Here is a 19,715-nt window from a genome sequence, read left to right on the forward strand (position 1 = left end):
AAAGGGGTCATGGGTAGAGAGGTGAACTGGTGGTGTTGGGGTGGCGGCGCGGGCTCGTTGGGCCGAAGGGCCTGTTTCCCGGGCTGATTTTGTTCTTTTGAAAGGAAAGACAGTGGACAGGCAATGGCAGGCATTTAAAGAATGAATGGGTGAACTACATAAATTGTTTACTCTTGTTTGGCACGAGAGTGGTAAAGGAATTGAGGCCAAACCATGGCTTACAAGGGAAATTGGAGAGAATATCAGATTCAAAGAAGAAGCATACAGATTGGCAAGAAAAAGCGATAGGCCTGAGGATTGGGAGCAGTTTAAAATTCAGCAAAGGATGACAAAGGAATTGGTTAAGAAGGGAAAAATGGAGTATGAAAGTAAGCTAGCAGAGAACATAAAAACAGACTGTAAGTTTCTACGGATACGTAAAGAAAAAAAATTGACAAAAATGAATGTAGGCCCCTTACGGTCAGATACAGGAGAATTCATAATGGGGAATAAAGAAATGGCTTAGGAATTAAATGCGTACTGTGCTTCAGTCTTCACAAAGGAAGACATGAATAACACAGAAGTGCTGAGAGAAACAAGGAAATCAGCTTCAGTAGAGAAATGGTTTTGAGGAAATTGATGGGATTGAAGGTGGATTGTTCTCTGGAGCAGTGTACTGGTGGCTGGGGAGTGTAAACTGCGAGTGTTCTGTGTTTTTTTTAAATTACATTGCTGGGTTGTGGGTTTTTTCCCTTTGTGCTTTCCATAGAGGGTCTTAGGCGCAAGGGCTGTTGGGAAGGGAGTGAGGAAGTATAAAAACAAGGCCACAGTAGATAGCGGGCAGCGTCAGGAGCAGGCATTGGAGTGAGGCGGGTGCTGAGTGAGTACTGCCAGGGCTTTGGCTCACAGGGCTTAGGCGAGGCAGGCTTAGGCAAGGTGAGTTACTGGTCAAGCTTTTCAAAGTGTGTCCATAGGTCTGAGGGTAGTCAAATAAATGGCAGGGACCATGGGGAGACGTGACAGCTGTGTAAGGTGCAATATGTGGGAGTTCCTGGAGACACAGCATCTCCGGCGAGTCCACATCTGCACCAAATGTCTGGAGTTGCAGCGTTTGAGGGCCCGGGTTAGGCAACTGGAGTTGAGGCTGGAGGATTTATTTTTAGTGAGGGAGAATGAGGCATTAATGAATAGGAACCAGATTCAAGAGGGGATCTCAGAGTCAAGGAGGGGAGATGGGTGGATTACAGTTAGGAAGGGGAAAAAGAAGAGGAGTAATGTTCCAAAGGCTACCCCAGGGGTAGTCTCTCAAGATAGCAGGGGTAAGGCACCGACTGAGGCGGAAAGGGCACGAGGGGAAGAGGAAAATGCCTCAGAGGGAAGAAAAGGGGCTGGATGTGAGATAGTGGTGGGGGACGGGATGGTTAGAGGAATTGATAGGCGGTTCTGTGGGCAAAAGCGGGACTCCAGGATGGTGGTCTGCCTCCCTGGAGCTGGGGTACAGGATGTGTCGGAGAGGGTAGAGGGAATCTTGAAGGGCAAAGGGACCCAAGCGGATGTAATTATACATGTAGGAGAGAGGGACATAGGAAGAAAGAGTAGGGGGGAAATACGTACGCAGTTCAGGGAGTTGGGAGCCAGGCTGAAGTGCAGGGCCTCCAGGGTGGCGATCTCTGGGCTGCTGCCAGTGCCCAGCAATAGCAGGGATAAGAATAATGAAATCCTGCAGCTGAATGTGTGGCTGAGGGATTGGTGCAGGACAGAGGGTTTTAGTTTTGTTGACCATTGGGAAGTCTTTGCAAAGGAAGGGCACTTGTATAAGAGGGATAGGGAACACTTAAATGGGAAGGGGACACATATTTTAGCTGGGAGGTTGGCTGGAGTGTTTAGGCAGGGTTTAAACTAGTATGGAGGGGGGGTGGGGAGGAGAGAGACAGCTCAGGCACTGGGAGTGAGTTGGAGGTCAGGGTAAGTCTAGTTGATAGGGAAATCCCCCAGGAGAAGGAGGATCCGAGAGGGACTGAGGGTCTTAGGTGCATCTGTTTTAATGCGAGGAGTGTGACGGGAAAGTCGGATGAACTTAAGGCCTTGATGTTCGTGAGGAATTTAGATGTGGTGGCAGTGACAGAGACGTGGTTAGAGGAGGGGCAGGACTGGCAGCTAAATGTTCCAGGGTATAAGTGTTTTAGGCGTGATAGAGGAGGGTTGAAAAGAGGAGGGGGAGTGGCACTCTTAGTTAGGGAGCAGATCACAGCGGTGCAGAGGGAGGATAACATGGCGGGGGTTGGGAATTGAGTCTTTGTGGGTGGAGTTGAGGAATAGGAAGGGGGCCATTATTGTGCTAGGAGTGTACTATAGGCTGCCCGATATACCCTCTTCCACTGCCCGCGGGCTATGTAGGGACATCTTGGATAAGTGTAGGAAGAGTAGGATTGTTGTAGTGGGAGATTTTAATCTCCCTGGGGTGGATTGGAAGGTGCCTAGAGCTGGGGGGTCTGACGTGGAGGAATTCGTAAGATGTGTACTGGAAGGATCCTTGCAACAGTATGTAGATAGCCCGACTAGAGAGGGGGCGATACTGGATTTAGTTCTGGGAAATGAGCTGGGTCAGGTGGTTGAAGTTGCGGTATGGGAACATGTGGCTAATAGTGACCACAACTCCATCTACTTTAGGATACGAATGGAAAAAGATGAGAGCTGTCCTAAGGGGAGGGTCCTAAATTGGGGGAAGGCTAGATACAGTCGGATTAGGCAGGAGCTTAGGGATACAGACTGGGATAGGCTATTGGAAGGCAAGACCACATTAGGCATGTGGGAGTCTTTCAAGGAAAAACTGCAAAAGGTGCAGGAAAGGCATGTGCCAGTTAGGAGAAAGGATGGGAAAGGTAGGATTAGGGAACCGTGGATTACTAGAGGTATAGAAGGTCTGGTTAGGAAGAAACGAGAGGCGTTTGTCAGGTCTAAGCAGCTGGGAACGGAGAGAGCGTTGGAGGAATACAGAGATAGTAGGAGAGATCTCAAACGGGGAGTTATGGCTTTGGCAGGTAGGGTTAAGGAGAATCCAAAGGCGTTTTACTCCTATCTTAAGAACAAAAGGGTGGCTAGGGGTAAAATTGGTCCTCTCAGGGACAAACGTGGGGAATTGTGCTTAGAGGCAGAGGGAATGGGGGAGATCCTAAATGAATACTTTGCGTCGGTATTCACGAAGGAGAGGGGCTTGATGTCTAGTACAGTCATTGAGGGAGCGGTAGACCGATTGAAAGATCTATTGATTACGAAGAAAGAAGTGTTAGGGCTCTTAGAGGGCATTAAAACCGATAAATCTCCGGGGCCTGATTGCATTTATCCTAGGCTGCTTAGAGAGGCGAGGGATGAGATTGCTGGGCCTCTGACGCAAATCTTTGTCTCTTCTTTGGACACAGGTGAGGTCCCAGAGGACTGGAGGATAGCGAACGTGGTACCGTTGTTTAAAAAGGGTAGGAGGGATAGCCCAGGTAACTATAGGCCAGTGAGCTTAACGTCAGTGGTAGGTAAGTTGATGGAGAGGATTCTTAGGGATAGGATGTATGCGCACTTGGAGCATTGCGATCTGATTAAGGATACGCAGCATGGCTTTGTCAAGGGGAAGTCTTGCCTTACGAATCTGGTAGAATTCTTTGAGGAGGTGACAAAAATGGTTGATGAAGGACGAGCCGTTGATGTTGTCTATATGGATTTCAGTAAGGCGTTTGACAAAGTCCCTCATGGTAGGTTGGTACAGAAGATTAAAGCTCATGGGATATGTGGTCAGGTATCTAGGTGGGTAGAGAACTGGCTTGCAAAGAGGAGTCAGAGTAGTTGTGGAGGGGTCTTTTTCTAGCTGGAGGTCTGTCACTAGTGGTGTGCCGCAGGGCTCGGTACTGGGACCTCTTCTCTTTGTAGTGTATATAAATGATTTGGAAGAGGGAGTAGGTGGTGTGATCAGCAAATTTGCTGATGACACCAAGATGGCTGGATTGGCAGGCAGTGAGGAGCAGTGTCTGGCAACACAGCGGGATATTGATAGGCTGGTTGATTGGGCAGATACATGGCAAATGGAGTTTAATCCGGATGAATGTGAGGTGATGCATTTTGGCCGGAATAACGTAGGGGAAAGTTATGTGATAAAGGGTAAGCCCGTAAGGAGTATAGAGTCGCAGCGAGACCTGGGGGTGCAAGTGCACAAGTCTTTGAAGGTGGCAGTGCAAGTGGAGAGTGTGGTGAAGAAAGCCTATGGTATGTTGGCCTTTATAGGAAGGGGTATAGAATATAAGAGCTGGAGTCTAATGTTGCAGTTGTACAGAACATTGGTTCGGCCGCATTTGGAGTACTGCGTACAGTTCTGGTCGCCTTACTACCGGAAGGACGTGGAGACTCTGGACATAGTGCAGAGGAGGTTTACCAGGATGTTGCCTGGTATGGAAGGACTGGGGTATGAGGAAAGATTGAAGAAATTGGGGCTCTTTTCCCTTGAAAGACGCCGACTGAGGGGGGATCTAATAGAGGTATATAAGATTATGAAGGGTATAGATAGAGTAAACAGAGTTAAGCTATTTCCTATAATAGAGACACGTAGGACAAGGGGCCATGGACTTAAGGTGAGGGGGCAGCGGTACAACACAGATATTAGAGGGAGGTTTTTCACACAGAGGGTAGTGGGGGTATGGAATGCTCTGCCAAGTAAGGTGGTGGAGGCAAACATGCTAGAGTCCTTTAAGAGTAACTTAGGCAGGCATATGACTGAGTTGGAGATGGGTGGATATAGGAGAACCTTTTAAATAAGGGTCATTAGCATTGGGGCGTCCCTGGTAATGTAAGTGGGTATAGTATGATGATAATGTTTTTTTTTCTCTTTCATTCACAGGTTTTAAGTCGGTCCACCTCATGTCCAACGAGGGGCATACAGACGATGGGTCGTACTGGGGCTGCTCTTGGTTGTTCAAGATTGGCCTAGTGCTTCATGTCGTCAGTGTGTGCCTAAACTGGACAAGATACTGGGCAAGACGACAGCTCAGTGACTATCACTGATTGCTGTGCAGACACATGGATTTGGGCCGGTGTCTGTGGGAGTTTGCGCATTCTCCCCGTGCTTGCGTGGGTTTTCTCTGGGTGCTCCGGTTTCCTCCCACACCCCAAAGATGTGCTGTTAGGCTGATTGGCAGGAATAAATTGTCCCTAAATCAGTTTCCCTCAACCTGTATGGCCATAAAACATTAGATAGGGGTCATGAGTAGAGAGGTGGACTGGTGGTATTGAGATGGCAGCGCGGGCTCGTTGGGCCGAAGGGCCTGTTTCCCGGGTTGATTTTGTTCTTTGTTCTTTTGTTCTTTATAAATCTCCAGGTCCTGATAATCTTCATCCCTGAGTATTTCACGAAGTGGCCTTGGAAATTCTAGATCCATTGGTGGTTATTTTCCAAAATTCTTTGGGCTCTGAAATAGTTCCTACAGATTGGTGGGTAGCTAACGTAAGCCCGCTATTCAAAAAGGGAGGTAGAGAGAAAACAGGGAACTATAGACCAGTCAGCCTAACGTTGGCACTCGGGAAGTTGCTAGAGTCTATTATCAAGGATTTCATAACTCAGCATTTGGATGGCAGTGGCATAGTCAGACAAAGTCAATATGGATTTACACAATGCTCGACAAATCTATTTGTATTTTTTGAGGGTGTAGCTAGTGGAGTTGACAAGGTGGAACCAACAGATGTAGTTTAGACTTTCAGAAGGTGTTCGACAAAGTCTCACATATCAGACTAAAAGCACATAAGATTGCAGGTAATATCTTGTGACGGATAGAAAGCTGGTTAGCAGATAGGAAGCAAAGAGTTGGCATAAATGGTCTTTTTCTGATTGGTAGTCAGTGACAAGTGGGGTTCCGCAAGGATCTGTGCCAGGATCCTAACTGTTCATATTATATATTAATAACTTGGAAGAGGGAACTGAATGTATTATCTCCAGATTTGCAGATGATGCAAAGTTGGATGGGAGAGTGAGCTGTGAGGAGGATGCAGAGATGCCTTGTGTGATTTGGACAAGCTGAATGTGTGGGCATCTGCATGGCAAATGCAGTATAATGTGAATAAATGTGAGATTATCCACTTTAGTAGCAATAATAGGAAGACAGATTATTACTTGAATAGATGTAAATTGAGAGAGGTGGATACTCAACAAGACCTTGGAGTCCTCGTGCATCAGTCACTGGAAGTTAACACGTAGGTACAGTAAACAGTAAAGAAGGCAAGTGGTATGTTGGCTTTCCTAGCAGGAATACTTAAGTATAGGGATAGAGATGTTTTGCTGCAATTGTATGGGGCATTGGTGAGGCTGCAACTGGAGTATTGTGCGCAGATCCTTATCTGAGGAATGATGTTCTTGATATCGAGGGAGTACAGCAAAGGTTTACCAGGCTGATTCCTGGCAGGTCTGTCATATGAGGACAGACTAAGCTGGTTAGGATTACATTTACTGGAATTTAGGAGAGAGAGGGGATCTCATAGAAACTTATAAAATTCTAACAGGGTTAGACAGAAATTTCTTCACCTAGAGGGTGGTGAATATGCGGAATTCACTACCACAGAATGTAGTTAAGGCCAAAAATTTGTCTGATTTCAAGAAGAAATTAGATATAGCTCCTAGGGCTAAAGGGATCAAGGGAATTGGGGGGAAACGGGGGCAGGAAATCAGGATGTTGAATTCAATGATCAGCCATGATCAAGATGAATAGCAGAGCAAGCTTGAAGGCCTGAATGGTCTACTCCTGCTTCTAGTTTCTAAGAATCTTAATAAAGGAGAGCTGTCAGAGGCAGCAGTAGAGGCAGGTACAATTTTGTCTTTTAAAAAGCATTTACACAATTAAAGAGTAAGATGGATATAGAGGGACATGGGCCAAACATAGGCAATTGGAACTAGAGGCATGGACAAGTTGGGCCAAATGGCCTGTTTCAATGCTGTAAACTTCTATGACTATTACTCTATGAGACGACATTGTATGAGTTGCTAGATGGCCAGGATAGATTGGCAAATGTTACTTAAATGGATGCTGGTGGATAGGCAATGGTAAACATTCTTTAAGTGCCATAACCATAAGAACGAGGAGCAGGCAATTTAGTCCTTTGAGACTGCTTCGCCATTTAATACGATCATACTGATCTCATCTCAGCTTCAACTCCACTTTTCTGTCTATTCACCATAGCCCTTCAAACCCTTACTAATCAAAAGATCTGCCCACCTCCTCCTTAAATTTACTCAGAGCCCCAGCATTCACCATGCTCTGGGGTAGCAAATTTCACAGACTCATGACCCTACGAGAGAAGTAATTTCTCCTCTGTTCAAATCTATTACCCCATATCCTAAAATTATGACCTCTTGTTCTAGATTGCTTTACAAGAGGAAACATCCTCTCTACGTCTACATCTTGTACACTTCAATAAGGTCTCCTCCCATGCTTCTAAACTCCAGGCGCATAGACCTAAACTGCCTAATCTCTTTTCATGAGACAAATCCCTCATCTCTGGAATCAATGTGATTTGACTTATTATTGTCACATGTATTAGCATACAGTGAAAAGTATTATTTCTTGCATACCATACATAGAAAAGAAAAGGAGAGGGTGCAGAATGTAGTGCTGCAGTCATAGTTCGGGTTTAGAAAAAGTTCAACTAACATAAGGTAGGTCTGTTCAAAAGTCTGATGGCAGCAGGGAAAGCTGTTCGCTGGTTGGTACATGACCTCAGACTTTTGTACCTTAGTGAATTTAGTAATCTAGTGAACCTCCTCTTGGCCATTGCCAATGCAACTACATCGCTCCTCAAGTAGGGGGACTGTACACATCATTACGTTTATATTATTCTTTTAGTAATAAATGCCAAGGTTCCATTTGCTTTCCTTATTATCTGCTGGGCTGCCTCAGAGCTCCAGAAACCCAGGTTCAATTCTGGCCTCGGTCACTGTCTGTGTGGAGTTTGCACTTTCCACGTCTGCATGTTTCCTCCAGGAGCTCCGGTTTTCTCCCAAAGATGTGTGGGTTAGGTGGATTGGCCATGCTAAATTGACTCTAGTATCATGGGACTTAGCAGGGTAAATTGTGGGGTTACGGGAATAGGGTTTCAGTGGGATTGTTGTGGTTGGTGCAGACTCGATGGGCTGAATGGCCTCCTTTTCAGGAAGGATTCTGTGATACTATGACCTGCATACTAGTTTTCTGCAATTTATGCACTAGGACACCCAGATTCTTCTGTGCCAAAGCATTCCAAAGTTTCTTTCCATTTAGATAATAATTTGCCTTTGTATTTTTCCCAACAAAATGCTTAACCTCACATTCACTTACGTTAAAGCCATTTGCCAAATTTTGCCCAATTGAATTAACCTATACAAACTGATCTAGATAGGCTGGGCGAATGGGCCAGGAAATGGCAGATGGAATTTAATGTTGGCAAGTGCGAGGTGGTCCACTTTGGTAGGAATAATGGTAGGAAGGATTATTACTTACGTGGAGAAAAACTGCAGAAGGCAACGGTGCAGAGGGACCTCGGGGTCCATGTGCATGAGTCGCAAAAACCCAGCTTGCAGGTGCAGCAGGTGGTCAGGAAGGCGAATGGGATGCTGGCCTTCATCGCGAGGGGGATTGAATATAAAAGTAGGGAGTTCTTGCTGCGGCTGTATAGGGCATTGGTGAGGCCACAGCTGGAGTACTGTGTGCAGTTTTGGGCGCCGTACTTACGCAAGGATATTTTTGGCCTCGGAGGGAATGCAGAGGAGGTTTACTAGGCTGGTGCCGGAGTTGAGGGGGTTGAGCTATGAGGAGAGGCTGAATAAATTAGGCTTGTACTCGTTAGAGTTTAGAAGAATGAGGGGAGATCTCATTGAGGCGTATAAGATGATGAATGGGATGGATAGGATAGAGGTGGAGAGACTCTTCCCGCTCAGAAAGGATAGTAGGACTAGGGGGCACAGCCTCAAGATAAAGGGGGGGCGGTTTAGAACGGAGTTGAGGAGGAACTTCTTCACTCAAAGAGTGGTGAATCTCTGGAATTCTCTGCCCGTTGAAGTGGTGGAGGCTACCTCGCTAAATATTTTTAAGACGCGGGTTGATGGGTTTTTGATAAGAGAGGGGATTAAGGGTTATGGGGAGAGGGCGGGAATGTGGAACTGAGCCAAGACAGATCAGCCATGATCTTACTGAATGGCGGGGCAGGCTCGAAGGGCTAGTTGGCCTACTCCTGCTCCTATTTCTTATGTTCTTATGTTCTTATACCCATTTATAAATTAATTTCATTATCACAATTTCCTATCCCACCTGTATTAGTATCATCTGCAAATTTGGCTATGGTACTGACCATCCCTGCATCCACATCATTCACGTAGATTGCAAAACGTTGGGATCCGAAGACTAAACTCTGTGATGAATCCACTAGGTACACCTTGACAACCTAAGAAAGACCCATTTATCCCAACTCTCTGCTTTCTGTTGGTTACCCAATCTTCTAACCAAGCTAATAAATTATCCCCAATCTGATGTGAACTAACCCTGTGTATTAGCTTTATCAAATGCCTTCTGGAAGTCCAGATATACTACATCTACAGGATCACCATCATCCACACTGCTTTGTGCATCTTCAAAGAATTCAAGCAAATTAGGCAAACACAATTTGCTCTTCAAAAAATGATGCTGACTCGATTGTACTGCATTTTGACTTTCTATATGTGCCATTATACCCTAAATGCACTGCACGGATTGCATGGGCAGTCCGGTGGGAGTGCTGGGATCTGTGTTTAATTCCTATTTTGGATGACTGAGTGTGGAGTTTGCATGTTCTCCCTGTGTCTACATGGATTTCCTCCAAGTGCTCCAGTTCCCTCCCACAGTCCAAAGATATGTGAGTTAGGTGGATTGTCCATGCTGAATTGCCTCTTAGTTTCTAAAGTTGTGTAGATTAGGTGGATTATCCATGGTAAAGGTGCACGTTTGAGGACATGAAGTAAACCATCTAGATATAAATTGTCCATTGGTAAGACACAGCATGGGTTCACGAAGGGCAGGTCACGTTTGACTGATCTGGTGGAATTCTTTGAGAACATTACATGTGCAGTGGACAATGGGGAACCTGTGGATGTGTTGTATCTGGATTTCCAGAAGGAATTTAACAAGGTGCCGCACCAAAGACTCTAAGTAAGATAAAGGTGCATAGTGTTACAAGTAATGTATTAGCATGGATAGAGGATTGGTTAACTAACAGAAAACAAAGAGTGGGGGTAAGTGGGTGTTTTTCTGGTTGGCGATCAATGATAGTGGTGTGCCTCAAGGATCAGTGTTGGGACCGCAATTGTTTACGATTTAGATGATTTGAAGTTGGGGACCAAGTGTAGTGTGTCAAAATTTGCAGATGACACTAAGATGGGTGGAAGAGAAAAGTGTGCAGGGGACGCTGGAAGTCTGCAAAAGGATATAGGTAATCTAAGTGAATGGTCAAAGGTCTGGCACATGGAGTACAATATTGGTAAATGTGAGGTCATTCATTTTGGTAGAAACAACAGCAAAATGGATTATTATTTAAATGGTAAAAAATTGCAGCATGTTGCTGTGCAGAGGGACCAGGGTGTCCTTGTGCAAGAATCTCAAGGAGTTGGTTTGCAGGTGCAGCAGGTAATTAAGAAGGCAAATGGAATTTTGGCCTTCATTGCTCGAGGGATGGAGTTTAAAAAGTGAGATTATGTTGCAGCTGTATAAGACGCTAGTGAGGCCACACCTGGAGTACTGTGTACAGTTTTGGTCTCCTTACTTGAGAAAGGATATATTGGTACTGGAGGGGGTGCAGAGGAGATTCACTAGGTTGATTTTGGAGTTGAGAGAGTTGGCTTATGAGGAGAGACTGAGTAGACTGGGGCTATGCTCATTGGAATTCAGAAGAATGAAGGGAGATCTTATAGAAACATAAAAGATTATGAAGGGAATAGATAAGATAGAGGCAGGGAAGCTGTTTCCACTGGCAGGTGAAATTAGAATGGGGGCATATCCTCAAACTAAAGGGAAGCAGATTTAGGACTGAGTTCAGGAGGAACTTTTTCACACAAAGGTTTGTGAATCTGTGGAATTCCCTGCCCAGTGAAGCAGTTGAGGCTACCTCATTGAATGTTTTTAAGGCAAGGATAGATAATTTTTTGAACAGTAAAGGAATTAAGGGTTATGGTGAGTGGGCGGGTTAAGTGGAGCTGAGTCCATAAAAAAAATCAGCCATGATCTTACGGAATGGCAGAGCAGGCTCGAGGGGCCAGATGGCCTATTCCTGCTCCTAGTTTTTATTAACAGCAAATGCTTGGGAAAACTAGCCTGTGATTGGATGAGCAATCTCTTGAGCATTACTCAAAATTCTGTCCAGTAAATCTTGGATAGTAGACTTCAATGACATGGCCAGTTGAATGAAAATGCCAGGCCTTTACAAGCCTGCTTAAAGCCAATTAGTAATAGGGCTTCATTTTGATATTCACATATACAAGCTAGCTGATTTTGCTAGTGTTGTAGAAGCATCTGTGATTTTATATGCTGAACCTCATTTAAATTTGGCAGCTCCCCAGACTGAAGCAACATTGTTTCCTATAGACTGCTCCCATTTGATTTGTTCTCTTCTCCTCTCCAACTCCAAAGTCTACATGGACCTTCAGAAGGCATTTCATACAGTCCTACACAAACACACTCATGGAATAAAAGGGAAAGTAGCAACATGATACAAAAATAAAGCAGAGAGTAACAGTCAATGAATATTTTTTGGGGTGGAGGAAGGTTAGTGGTGTTCCCCGGAACCCTTCCTTTACCTGATATATATTAATGATTTAAATCTTGGTGTAAAAGACACAATTTCAAAGTTTGCAGGTGGCACAAAACTTGGAAACACTGTAAACTGCGAAGCAAACAGTGTAGAATTTCAAAAGGATGTAGACACAGAATCCCTAAGTGCAGAAGAAGACCATTCAGCCCATTGAGCCAGCACCGACAACAACCACAGCCAAGCCCTATCCCCTGACATTGAGCAGCGATTTATCATGGCCAATCAGCCTAATCCACACACCTTCAAAGTGTGGGAGGAAACTGGAGCATCTGGAGGAAACCCATGCAGAATGTATAAATGCCATGCAGTCACCCAAGGCCGGAATTGAACCCAGATACCTGGCACTATGAGGCAACAGTGCTAAGCACTGTGCTGCCCATCACTGTGCCATGTTGGTGGAGTAGGCAGATAGGTGGCTTATGAAATTCAACATGGAGAAGTGTGAGGTGATACATTTTGGTAAGAAGAACATGGTGAGAGAATGTACAATAGGGGATGACATTTTTAAAGATGTACAGGAGCAGTGGGACTTCAGAGTGTATGTGCATAGATTCTTCAAGGTGGCAGGACAGGTGAAGAGCACAGCTAATAAAGCATGCTGGGCTTTATTAATAGGAGTACAGAGCACAAGAGCAAGGAGGTTATACTGAACTTATACAAGACACAGTTAGATCTCAGCTGGAGTATTGTGTACAGTTCTGGACTATCGGAAAGATGTGAACCACATTGGAGCGTCCAGAAGAGATTAACCGGAATGGTTCCAGGGATGAGAATCAGCTATGAGAATAGACTAGAGAGATTGGGACTGTTCTCCATGGAGGAAAAAAGCTAAGAGGAGATTTGATGAAGATGTTCAAAATCGTTAAGGGGCTGCAGATAGGGAGAAACTGTTCCCACTTGTAAAAGAATCAAGAATGAACGGGGAAGAAATTTGCAAAAGGACCAAATCTGATGGGAGATAAAACTTTTTCACACAATGAGTTGTTTCGGTCTGGAATGCACTACCTGGAAGTATGGTGGAGGTAGGCTCAATTGAGGCATTCAAAAGGGCACTAGATGATTACTCGAATAGAAACAACGTGCAGGGGTATGGGGAAAAGCTAGGGGAATGGCACTAAGTCATGATGTTTGTTTGCAGAGCCAGTGCAGACACAATGAGCCAAATGGGCCTCTTCTGCGCTGTGACAATTCTGTGATTCGTGATTCCACGTCCTCTTGAAGTCTATCACTATTTTGCTCAAAGTTCACAATACTTCGATGTTCTGTCATCTGTGAATTTTGAAAAGGTGCCTTGTAAACCCAAGTATGAGGTCATTGATACTTATTATATACTTTACTACAGACCAAAAAAAACCCACAGAATCACAGATCACAGTGTCACAGATTGGCCCATCAAGTCTGCACCGAGACATGAAATGCCCTGAACTGCCCACCTAATCCCATTTGCCAGCACTTGACCCATAGCCTTGAATGCTATGTCAAGTACTCACCCAGGTACTTTTTAAAGAGCACAATTAATAAAGCATTCTGAGCTTTATTAATAGGAGTACAGAGCATAGGAGCAAGTAAGTTATGCTGAACTTATACAAGATACCAATTGGATCTCAGCTGGAGTATGGTGTACAGTTCTGGGGACGACGCTATCGGAAAGATGTGAATCACATTGGAGACTGTGCTGAATAGATTTACAAGAATTGTTCCAGGGATGAGAATCAGTTATGAAACTAGAGTGGAGAGATGCAACATTCCATATTGGTTACAGTACTGAATATGATTAAATTCAATCAGTCTCGCTTTGTCATTTCAATCTTTTACAACACTTACCAATATACTTGAAGGGTTTTCCCAGCTTAGTGAGCTGACTCAGACACAGTTCCACCACACTTGTTGTCCACTGATTAACTCTGCTAGGCTGATATGCATTTCCACCAATTGCAGTCTCAATTGACTTCAAATAATAGAAAGTTGGTGAGTTTCAACAGCTAAGCACTGGTTGAGAACTTAAACAGATTTGAATTATTCTGCGTAGCATCTTACCTCTTTAATAATGCCACTAACTTCATCAACGATAAAAGCAGACTTGAGAGGTAAAAATACAAGTTAGTTTTGTCTTAATATCTTATTAAAATGTTATTACACAATAAGAAAGTTATTCACTGCAGCAAAGCTTGCTAAGAGACAGGCAATAAATATAATGGCAGCTAATGGAGTGTATAGGCATGGACTGCTAACTTACAATGAAGAATACTTGCAAAGGAAAAATCATTCTGTCCTGTATATCTATCAGCTTTTTCCATTTTTACAACACATGTAAAAGTGGTTCAAATCAGAACAATCACAGCAGTATCTTACAAATACACCCAGAAAAACAATCTCACATTAGTTGTCCCAATTCAGGCTTCCTTCTCAAACACTACGGCCGCGATTCTCCCATCTGCGCCCGCCACTTTTCCGGCAGGTCTGGCCAGGAAATGCGTGTATCAGCCATTTCGCAGGGTCCCTGCCGGTTTTTTTGACCCAAGTGTATCTTCCAGTTGTTTACATACCTTTGCAAAGCATTAGCGGAATCCACACGGCAATCTTTGCCCACGTCTGCATCCCACCTCTTTGGTGTGACGTAATTTTGGTGTCAATCAGAACAGGTATTTAAGAATCACAACCTGGCATGGCAAGCTTGAACTGGTATGAGGAGGTAAGAGCTGCTAGCAGAATGTGGGGGATGTTGCAAGCCTGGTAGACGCCTGGTGCCCTTGTTCCTGCTGCCTTCTTGTTTTGGCCCATTGACGAGTGACATCTGGGGCAGGGGGAATGGTGGTGGTCAAGCAGTGGGGGGCATTCAATTTCCACCAGGGAGCCCCCCCCACACAAATAACGCTGAGGCTGACTGTGGGAAACAACCTCGAGGGCTCCTGCTCCCCCCAACCACCTCTCCTTTGTCTCCCCCCCGCCCCCCCCCCCCAAGTGCAACATTGCCTCCTAAGTGCATCTCTGCCCCCTCCCTTATGTGCATACTTGACCCTCGAGTGCATCATATATCCCCAGTGCATCTTTGTCCCCCCAGCACATCTCTGTCCACATGTGCATCTTTGCCCTTCACATGCACCTTTTAACATACAGGTGGAGCTTTGGCCCCCTCCTATCTGCATCTTTTCCCCAAGCTGCATCTCACGCACATAGAAACATAGAAGTCAGAAGCAGAAGTAGGCCATTCGGCCCTCCTTAAGGGCTTAAGGAAATGGTCCTGGAAATAATAGATCCATTGGAACACTCCAAATTTCTTTGGACTCTGGCATAGCTCCTACAGATTGGAGGTTAACTAATGTAAGCCCGCTATTCAAACAGGGAGGTAGAGAGACAACAGGGAGGTAGAGAGACAACAGGGAACTATAGACCAGTGAGCTTAACGCCCATACTGGGGAAGTTGCAAGAATCCATTATCAAGCATTTCATAACTCAGCATTTGGAAGGCAGTGGTACAATTAGAGAAATTCAGCATGGATTTACAAAAGGGAAATCAAGCTTGATGAATCTATTGGAATTTTTTGAGGATGTAACTAGTAGAATTAGCCAAGAAGAACCAGTGGATATGGTTTATTTAGACTTCATGAAGGCTTTCAACAAGGTCTCACATAACAGACCATGTAAAGTTAAAGCACATGAGATTGCAGGTAATGTCTTGAGATGAATAGAAAGCAGGTTAGCAGATGGGAAGCAAAGAGTTGCCATAAATGGATTTTCTTCTGACTGACAGTCAGTGACTACTGGGGTTTTGCAGAGATTAGTGCTATGACTTTAACTGTTCACATTATATATTAATGATTTGGAAGAGGGAACTGAATGTATTATCTCCAAATTTGTAGATGATACAAGTTGGGTGAACTATGGGGAGGATGCAGAGATGCTTCAGTGTGATTTGGGTAGGCTAAGTGTGCATCTAAAGTGTGCAGGCTAAAGTGGAAGATACAGTATAATGTGGATAAATGTGAGTTTATTTACTTTGGTAGCAATAATAGGGTGACTTGAATAGGTGTATTGTGGGGCATCGGTATTGAGGACGGTTGTGGAGGAGTGTGTCCAGATCACCAACAACCTGTCACAGTCCCTCTGTAGTTAAGAGAGCACACCAACACTTTCAGAGGAGGCTAAGGAAATTCAGTATGTCCGCTATGATTCTTACCAACTTTTACAGATGCACCATAGAAAGCATCCTTTCTGGATGTATCACAGCTTGGTATAGCTCCTGCTCTGACCAAGTCTGCAAGAAACTACAGAGAATCATGAACGAAACCCAATCCATCACACAAACCAGAGAGTCCATTGACTCTCTCTACATTTACCACTGGCACAGAAAATCAGCCAGCATAATCAAAGACCCTACACACCCCGGACATACTCTGTTCCATCTTCTTCAATCGGGAGAAAGATACAGAAGTCTGAGGTTATGTACGAACCGATTCAAAAATAGCTTCTTCCCTGTTGCTATCTTTATACCCTAGCTATGACTGTAACACTATATTCTGCACCCTCACCTTTCCTTCTCTATGAACGGTATACGTTGTCTGTATAGAATGCAAGAAACAATACTTTTCATTGTATATTAATTCTTCCAAAAAAAACATCAAATCAAATGTAATTTTCACCAATGCCGAAATCAAATGCAAAATTTAGGGTCTAGGCTAACTTCACAAAATACCCAGGTGATGCAACGTGGAATAATGGCTCCTTTCAGTTACTAAAAGTTTCCTTGGTTTGGAAATCAGTCAGTCAGGATGTTTACAAATGATGGTTAAAACAAATCTTTTGGAATTAGCAAATAAGCTGCAATTGATACTACCTGAAGGGGTGAGGAAGGTAGAGATAATTGCAGTGACAACTCAGTACTTAAAATTGTCAGAAACACAGTCAGAATCATTAAAAATGGCTATAATTCAATTACAAAGGAAACAGCTTGAACATGAAAAGGAATTAAAGCAGTTTGAATTAGAAGCAAAAGTAAGAGAAAGGAAGGCAATTGAAGCAGAAAAAGCATGAGAGAGAGAGAGAGAGAGAGGGGGAGGAATAACAACAGGAGTAAAACAGTTTGAATTGCAACAAGAAAAATAAATGAAAAAAGTGACCTGAACTGCATGAGAACTGGTACCAAAAGTCCACAGACAACACTTAAGAAATCGAAGGAATGAACCTGGTCAAATGAATGCAGAATTTGAAAGGATAAAACATAATTTTGATAAATGGATGAGGGCCAGTTGAAGCGAAGGAGGTACCCCCATAACGACCTCCCCCTCCCTCTTTCCCCCTCCCCCTCCCTCCTCCCCTTCCCCCCCCTCCCTCTTTCCCCCCTCCCCTTCCCCCCCCCACTTCCCCCCCTCCCCCCCACTTCCCCCACTTCCCCCCTCCCCCCCGACTTCCCCCCTCCCCTGCCCCCTCCCCTCCCCCCCCTCCCCTCTCCCCCCTCCCCCCTCCCCTCCCCCCCCTCCCCTCCCCCACTTCCCCCCCTCCCCTCCCCACTTCCCCCCCTCCCCTCCCCACTTCCCCCCCCCCACTTCCCCCCACTTCCCCCCCTCCCCTCCCCCCCTCCCCCCTTCCCCCCCCCCACTTCCCCCCCACTTCCCCCCCTCCCCTCCCCCCCTCCCCCCTTCCCCCCTTCCCCCCCCACACTTCCCCCCCTTCCCCCCCCCACACTTCCCCCCTTCCCCCCCCCACACTTCCCTCCCCTCCCTCCCCCCTTCCCCCCCACACTTCCCCCCCTCCCCTCCCCCTTCCCCCCCCCACTTCCCCCCCTCCCCTCCCCCCTTCCCCCCCCCCCCACTCCCCCCCTCCCCTCCCCCCTTCCCCCCCCACACTTCCCCCCCTTCCCTCCCCCTTCCCCCCCCCCACACTTCCCCCCCTCCCCTCCCCCCTTCCCCCCACACTTCCCCCCCTCCCCTCCCCCCTTCCCCCCCCACACTTCCCCCCCCACACTTCCCCCCTCCCCTCCCCCCCTCCCCTCCCCCACACTTCCCCTCCCCCCTTCCCCCCCCCACACTTCCCCCCCCCCCTTCCCCCCCCACACTTCCCCCCCTCCCCTCTTCCCCCCCCACACTTCCCCCCCTCCCCTCTTCCCCCCCCCACACTTCCCCCCTCCCCTCTTCCCCCCCCCACACTTCCCCCCCTCCCCTCTTCCCCCCCCACACTTCCCCCCCTCCCCTCTTCCCCCCCCCACACTTCCCCCCCTCCCCTCTTCCCCCCCCCACACTTCCCCCCTCCCCTCTTCCCCCCCCCACACTTCCCCCCTCCCCCCTTCCCCCCCCACACTTCCCCCCCTCCCCTCCCCCCTTCCCCCCCCCACACTTCCCCCCCTCCCCTCCCCCCTTCCCCCCCCCACACTTCCCCCCCTCCCCTCCCCCTTCCCGCCCCCACACTTCCCCCCCTCCCCTCCCCCCTTCCCCCCCCACACTTCCCCCCTCCCCTCCCCCTTCCCCCCCCACACTTCCCCCCCTCCCCTCCCCCCTTCCCCCCCCCACACTTCCCCCCCTCCCCTCCCCCCTTCCCCCCCCACACTTCCCCCCCTCCCCTCCCCCCTTCCCCCCCCCACACTTCCCCCCCTCCCCTCCCCCTTCCCCCCCCACACTTCCCCCCCTCCCCTCCCCCCTTCCCCCCACCACACTTCCCCCCCTCCCCTCCCCCCCCTCCCCTCCCCCCTTCCCCCCCCCACACTTCCCCCCCCCCTCCCCCTTCCCCCCCTCACACTTCCCCCCTCCCCTCCCCCCTTCCCCCCCTCACACTTCCCCCCTCCCCTCCCCCCTCCCCCCCCCACTCCCCCCTCCCCCCCCCACACTTCCCCCCCTCCCCTCCCCCCTTCCCCCCCCCCACACTTCCCCCCCTCCCCTCCCCCTTCCCCCCCCACACTTCCCCCCCTCCCCTCCCCCCTTCCCCCCCCCCACTCCCCCCTTCCCCCCCCCACACTTCCCCCCCTCCCCTCCCCCCTTCCCCCCCCACACTTCCCCCCCTCCCCTCCCCCCTTCCCCCCCCCACCTCCCCCCTTCCCCCCCACACTTCCCCCCCTCCCCTTCCCCCCCCACACTTCCCCCCCTCCCCCTTCCCCCCCCCCACACTTCCCCCCCTCCCCCCTCCCCCCTTCCCCCCCTCCCCTCCCCCCTTCCCCCCCCACACTTCCCCCCCTCCCCTCCCCCCTTCCCCCCCCACACTTCCCCCCCTCCCCTCCCCCCTTCCCCCCCACACTTCCCCCCCTCCCCTCCCCCCTTCCCCCCCCCACACTTCCCCCCCTCCCCTCCCCCCTTCCCCCCCTCACACTTCCCCCCCTCCCCTCCCCCTTCCCCCCCTCACACTTCCCCCCTCCCCTCCCCCCTTCCCCCCCCCACTCCCCCTTCCCCCCCCACACTTCCCCCCCTCCCCTCCCCCCTTCCCCCCCCCACTCCCCCCTTCCCCCCCCCACACTTCCCCCCTCCCCTCCCCCCTTCCCCCCCCCACACTTCCCCCCCTCCCCTCCCCCCCTTCCCCCCCCCACACTTCCCCCCCTCCCCCCCACTCCCCCCTTCCCCCCCCCACACTTCCCCCCCCACACTTCCCCCCCTCCCCTTCCCCCCCCCACACTTCCCCCCCCCTTCCCCCCCCCACACTTCCCCCCCTCCCCTCCCCCATTCCCCCCCCCACACTTCCCCCCCTCCCCTCCCCCCTTCCCCCCCCCACACTTCCCCCCCTCCCCTCCCCCCTTCCCCCCCCCACACTTCCCCCCCCTCCCTCCCCCCTTCCCCCCCCCTCCCCTCCCCCCTTCCCCCCCCACACTTCCCCCCCCCTCCCCTCCCCCCTTCCCCTCCCCCCTTCCCCCCCCACACTTCCCCCCCCTCCCCTCCCCCCTTCCCCCCCCCCCCACACTTCCCCCCCCTCCCCTCCCCCCTTCC

General features: G+C 48.6%; 1 protein-coding gene across 1 annotated transcript in view; it reads right to left on the bottom strand.

The window, feature by feature from the left end:
* The window catches only part of LOC145350706 (dynein light chain Tctex-type 1-like), a 28,727-nt gene extending 13,829 nt beyond the window's left edge, over positions 1–14,898 (bottom strand). The window contains exons 1-3 of the mRNA XM_080199911.1: positions 14,827–14,898; positions 13,852–13,893; positions 13,639–13,762 (exon numbers count right to left, since the gene is read on the bottom strand). Coding sequence (XP_080056037.1) covers positions 13,639–13,762; positions 13,852–13,893; positions 14,827–14,898 — 238 coding nt within the window. The remainder of the gene's footprint in view (positions 1–13,638; positions 13,763–13,851; positions 13,894–14,826) is intronic.
* Positions 14,899–19,715: the final 4,817 nt, after the last annotated feature.

This window comes from Carcharhinus amblyrhynchos, chromosome 12 (assembly GCF_965287045.1).
Source record: "Carcharhinus amblyrhynchos chromosome 12, sCarAmb.v2.hapA, whole genome shotgun sequence".
In the NCBI taxonomy this organism is placed as follows: Eukaryota; Metazoa; Chordata; class Chondrichthyes; order Carcharhiniformes; family Carcharhinidae; genus Carcharhinus; species Carcharhinus amblyrhynchos.